Here is a 5,871-nt window from a genome sequence, read left to right as displayed (position 1 = left end):
TAAAATTCGGCAGACAAGTCATAAATATTATAGTGGACTTATACCGGGCTCCAGAACTAAAATACGGATTCGGTGTCAATAAATCCAACATCAGTAAATTCTTAAAAATCATTAAGCTTTCAAACTTTTAATTTTTCATCAAAATTTCATATCTCGGGCTAGGGATCTCGGAATTCGATTCCGGGCATACGCCCAAGTCCCAAATTACGATACGGACCTATCGGAATTATCAAAATACTGATCCGAGTCCGTTTGCTCAAAATATTGATCAAAGTCAACTCAATTGAGTTTTAAAGCTCTATTTCACATTTTAATCTATTTTTCACACAAAAACTTTTCGGGAAATTATAGGGACTGCACATGCAAGTCGAGGAATGATAAATAGTGCTTTTCGAGGTCTTAGAACACATAATTACTTATTAAATTTAAAGATGACACTTTGGGTCATCACATATGCATTTCATTTATTATTTTTCAAGGGGCGTGTAAAGTCCATTGTAGGCAAGTAAAAGGGAAAGGAGGGGAAGAAAAGGGCAGTCTGATGCACTAAGCTCCTGCCATGCACGGGGCCCAGGGAAGGGTCGGACTACAAGGGTGTAGTGTACGCAGTCATATTTTGTATTTCTGCAAGAGGCTGTTTCCACAGCTCAAACTCGTGACCTCCTTGGTCACATGTGAAAGGAGGGAGTACTGCACTATTTTTAGGCACAAATGGAAAAAGAACAAGCAGCCGTAAATTCAGGGTAGGCAATTTAATGAATTTAGAAAATATATGAAATGACGATATCTAAACTAATGTCACAACTAAATTAAAGGAGCCAAGCAAAGAAGCAACAACGTCCTCAAAGTGAGACCAATTAAGAGCATTTATCGGAGGAATTTTCCTTATTTGCTAATAAAATGGCAAGGAAGAAGAATTCATGCAAAGAGAGAGCTCTTACCCCTTTGAGGTCAATTCCCTCCAATAAATTCTGGGTAGGAGCTATAAAATGCTTTAAATTTGTTGATATCTAAAACTCTCTTTTAGCCCAAGGTAATAAAAAAGGTTAATTGAGGGGCTTGCAAAAATGGCGATGACTACGATTGGTTTAGTCCTCATTCTTGTGTTGTATTCAGCTTTGGTTATTACGTGCAATGCAGCTGTAGTTGGTGGCCTTCTTCCTCAACCTGCAGGTGGCAATAATATTGCTGATCAAACCATTTTTAACGTCTTGAATTTTGGTGCCAAACCTAACTCAGAACTCATAAGCACACAGGTAATGAACCTCCTTTCGCTTTGTTCCAATATTTAAGCAAAATTTATTACCAACCTAGAGAAATCTAAAAGAAATTTTCGCTTGTATATATTTTAAAAGAAAATCTAGAACGAAATGCATGAAACTATACAATTCAATATATCATTTATCCTATTGCCTTCCAATGATTTTCCCTATCTTGCAAGTTGCAATTAACATTGGCTAGGGGCCTTGCATTCTAATATGGATTGGGTGACGAACTCTTTGATGTACAATATCATATAATTTTTTTTGGTAGTATATAATTACTGACCAATGTTTTAAATATATATATATATTGACATTTAAAAAAATTGCAAATTATTGTACTTTTCGTATAGTTTTTGAACATATAAAGTTTAATTTTTAAATATAAAGTTGAACTAATCTAATTTTACTTCAAAGTTTAGTCAAATTGACTCTCGATAAGCGAAATGTACCATCTAATTTGAAAAAGATGGAGTATATCATATGTGATGAGGCAAAAAGTTGCTTTAGCTCTGTAAAAATAATTTAATGTTCCGTTATATTAAATATTTTCCGGTTAAAGATATAACAAGTGCACGAATACTTCCCTCCGACTCCTAAACTCAATGCCCATTTTGAGTTCGCTCCCGTCTGATCTTGACTTTACAAATAGTCAGCTTCTATCTTTTCACAGGAAATTTGGCACTTTTCTTGTTTGTTTTATCTTTATCTGGCATGGTTTTTAAACAAAAACTAGTTAAAATCAAACATATATCCAAGTCTATGGAACATATATAGATTAAATCTTTCTTGAATTGAAACAGTGGTTTACGAATAATGAAACTAATTAATTAATGTTTGTGTGAAATAAATCAGGCATTTATGAGGGCATGGCGAGCAGCATGTGATTTCAATGGGAGAGCAAGACTTTTTGTCCCACCTGGAGTATATAATCTAGCAGAGACCATATTTTCAGGACCATGCAAAGGAACACATCCTATAATTGTTCAAATTGCAGGAACCTTAAAAGCTGTGGCTGATGTTTCTGAATATTCAAATTTTGCTTGGATCTCTTTTGATTCAATTAATGGCATTATCATTACTGGTGGAGGCACTTTAGATGCTCAAGGCCAAGCTCTTTGGCAATTTAATGACTGTAAAAGCAATTCTAATTGTGTTCACCTCCCTGCTGTAAGTTCCTCATTTCATATTCATATGTTCCTTTTTACTTGTCATGTTTGCACGATCCTTGAAAAATTATTACTCAAGAAAATAATTTGACTAGATTATCCTTATTTATTCTTTTATCTCAACTTATTACTATTCTTGCTTTTACTATATTAGTCTCTCTCTCCACGGTTATTAGAATAAGAATAAGATAAAAGGTTGAAAAAATTAATTAATTCTTTCTTGAGAATGGGTTGTTCTAGTGGTAAGCACCCTACATTTTCAACCAAAAGGTTGTAAGCTACCCCAAGAGCAAGGGAGGAGTTCTTGGAGGGAGGGAGCCGAGGGTCTATCGAAAACAATCTCTCTACCCCAGGGTAGGGGTAAGGTCTGCGTGCACACTACCCTCCACAGAGCTCACTAATGGAATTATACTGGGTTGTTGTTGTTGTTTCTTGATTTTCTAAAATGACAAAAAATTTAGAACAACTATTTTTAGTAACCATAACAACTAAATAGGAACAGAAAGAATATCTCTCTATCCTTTCTTTTTAGAATTATTTCTCTTTTGGGATGGGTGGACCCGTGAATAGAGAGGCGAAAAAAGGTACAAAAAGGAGCGCATTACGATTTCAGGACATGCTCTTACAGAAATGCAGAATAAGGCTGCATATAATAGACCCTTGTGGTTCGACCTTTTCCTGGATTTCGCATATAATGGGAGTTTAGTGCACCAAACTGCTCTTTATTACGATTTCAGAATATAATATTTGTTGAAATTTATTGAATATTACTACATCTTTATACTTTGTATAATAGATATTGGGTTCGGTCCATCCATTTTTGCACGTAAGTGTTGTAGGGTGAAACTACAGACGCTAGATTGCAACTCCAATCATTATCTCTTTATTATTTCTATTTCATTTTCCGTTTCCTTTATATTTTATCATGACTATTAAAACTTTTTGCGCCTGTTTCTTTTTTCTTTTGTAGACATTATTTTTCAATGGTGTAGAGAACGGAAAAGTGATGAGGCTGAATTTGATAAATAGCATGGGATTTCATATACATATTACTAATAGCTATTTAGTAAGGTTTCATGCCCTTACCATTGATGCTCCAGAAAACAGCCCAAATACTGATGGCATACACATAAGCAAATCTAACACTATAAAACTCTCCAGAAGTGTAATTAGAACAGGGGATGATTGTGTCTCATTTGGACAAGGAGCAACTAATGTGACCGTTAACAAAGTCACCTGTGGCCCTGGCCATGGCATTAGGTACACATATATTCCAAAAATTAAGTAATTAGCGTACTTTTTCTCGTATCCCACTTACCCTTCATATAACTCGAACATTTAATACTCTTATTATGTATAATCTCATATATTTTTATGTGTCTGTGCTGATTAAAAACACAGTATAGGTAGTATTGGTAAGTTGTCTGGCGAACTGGAAATTAGAGGACTCATCGTGAAGAATTGCACGTTGAGGGGCACAACAAATGGTATCAGAATTAAAACTTTTGCAGGGGCAAATCCTAACAGAGCAATAGGGATGATGTTCAGCGATATTGTCATGGAAAACGTTAAAAATCCAATCATCATTGATCAGAGTTATGGTGACAAATCCACCGAGGTTCGTCTTAATTAATTTCATAATATGTTTTTCTTTTTAATTATTAGCAACATTTGAGTTTTGATCGATGATTCTGATTTTAAATTTTGCAGCCATCACAAGTAAGAATAAGTGATGTAATTTACCAGAATATAAGGGGAACAACAATAAGTGAAGTAGCAGTGCAACTGATGTGCAGTGCACGACTCCCTTGCCTAAATGTTCGACTTACCAACATAAATTTGAAGCATATAGCAAATACGCCAATTACTTCGCAATGCCAAAATGCAAATGTTGGCTATACTGGCATCCAATTCCCACCTCCTTGCCACGCACTCTCTTCATAGTATTTCTCTCTTTTGGAGTAAAAGAAACAAAGGAGAAAATGCAGATATCTAATCTCAATCCGACAGTCCAAAAGAAAGAAGAACTGGGAAAATGTGGGCAAACAGAAAAGGAAAAAGAAATGGTGATATAGTTAAAAAAGATAACGTCCTCGCACCACCAAGATCTATAGTTTAATGGTATCAGTAGAAGTCTTTCACACAGTAGATGTGAGTTTAATTCCCTCCGTTATTTTCCATATTCCCCTACTGATAGAATTAAATCTTTCACACTATAGGTGTAGGTTTAATTCTCGTTATTCTCCTCCCTCTTCCCCTTCCCTATCCCCAAATGTAATAGAATTTTAAAAAAAGAAAATATCCTCACATCTTCTATGTGCCCCTCCTCATAAAAACAAAATTAGAATTCTTTTTTATACCAACTTTTTTTTCTTTTTAGTTTGTAACATATTTTAGTGGTAGGAGTAGGCTATAGTTGACCCTTATGAATTTGTGTTAACGAAGATTTGCAGTAGTTTCTGTTTTTCATTCTTAATTTGTTTCTTAGCGTGATATGTCACTCTGACATGAATAAAAAAAATTAATAGGGTCAAAACCAAATTAAATATAGGGTGTCGAATTTACAAAATATCATATACTGGTATAAATATCAGACTTTCCATTGGAATAACTATTTATGCTAGTAAAACTTAGCTTTTTTTCACAAGAGAAAATCAACTTCGCATAAAGTCCTCAAATGATTCAATGCTTGTTTATAGAGTGAATTTTTATGTTAAAGGAACAAAATTCGATTGCACGTTGATAAGGAATAGATCAGTAAAATTCACTGCTTATACAGAGAAGTAAGTGAAAATTTGTTAGTCACTGATTTTAAAATAAATCTTAGTAGTAGGACAATGTAAATTACAACGGATTTACTCTCTTATTTGAGCTTTTCTTCATTCATTAATTCTTTGGCTTCGAAATATATCATTTTCAGACCTAATAAAAGCAAGTAAACAATATTATTGTACTAATAATTCAACGCTAGCAACTAACTATTAAAGATTTCCCAATTGAACTCCTAGTTTCCCTAGGCTGGACTTATATATTTGTCTACTAGCACATTGTTTTGTTTTCAATATGTGTTTACCCTCCAATTGAAATAAATAATGGTAAAATAAATGCAAATCACACGAATGGAACAGCCTTAGCCTTGAAAGGTTAATCACTCTCGAGCCAAGTACACTTTGAACGGTGTCAGGACACAGAAGAACAAAAACTTAAAGAGAAAATATAATAATATATTGCTTTGGAATGTGTATTACAATGTCCTCCATGAATTATCGGATCCCCTCCCCCCTTTATATAGTAGATGAGTCCTACTTTAGGTACAATTCTATGACTTTATCTATTGATTGTCGATTCCTTACTGATACGCGCCGAGATTTTCGCCGCAACATCTACCCAGTTACGAATATTTCAGTCTTCCGTTGATTATGCTAACAATGTTTCTCCGA

The 5,871-nt window shown here is 34.4% G+C and overlaps 1 protein-coding gene across 1 annotated transcript; it reads left to right on the top strand.

Annotated features, from left to right (window-relative positions):
• Positions 1 to 918: 918 nt before the first annotated feature.
• LOC107807428 (exopolygalacturonase-like) lies at positions 919 to 4,900 on the top strand. Its single transcript, XM_016631793.2, has 5 exons — positions 919 to 1,256; positions 2,118 to 2,432; positions 3,402 to 3,691; positions 3,833 to 4,049; positions 4,142 to 4,900. Exons 1-5 carry the CDS (start codon positions 1,068 to 1,070, stop codon positions 4,373 to 4,375), a joined length of 1,245 nt encoding a protein of 414 aa, XP_016487279.1. The 5' UTR covers positions 919 to 1,067; the 3' UTR covers positions 4,376 to 4,900.
• Positions 4,901 to 5,871: the final 971 nt, after the last annotated feature.

Source organism: Nicotiana tabacum, chromosome 14, assembly GCF_000715075.1.
Source record: "Nicotiana tabacum cultivar K326 chromosome 14, ASM71507v2, whole genome shotgun sequence".
Classification (NCBI taxonomy): domain Eukaryota; kingdom Viridiplantae; phylum Streptophyta; class Magnoliopsida; order Solanales; family Solanaceae; genus Nicotiana; species Nicotiana tabacum.
This window is presented reverse-complemented; position numbering and strand designations above follow the sequence as displayed.

Coding starts and splice junctions, on each gene's coding strand:
- LOC107807428 (XM_016631793.2), top strand. CDS start 1,068: ATGGCGATGACTACGATTGGTTTAGTCCTCATTCTTGTGTTGTATTCA. Junction 1,257..2,117: donor CAGAACTCATAAGCACACAG/GTAATGAACCTC, acceptor GAAATAAATCAG/GCATTTATGAGGGCATGGCG. Junction 3,692..3,832: donor GGCCCTGGCCATGGCATTAG/GTACACATATAT, acceptor TTAAAAACACAG/TATAGGTAGTATTGGTAAGT.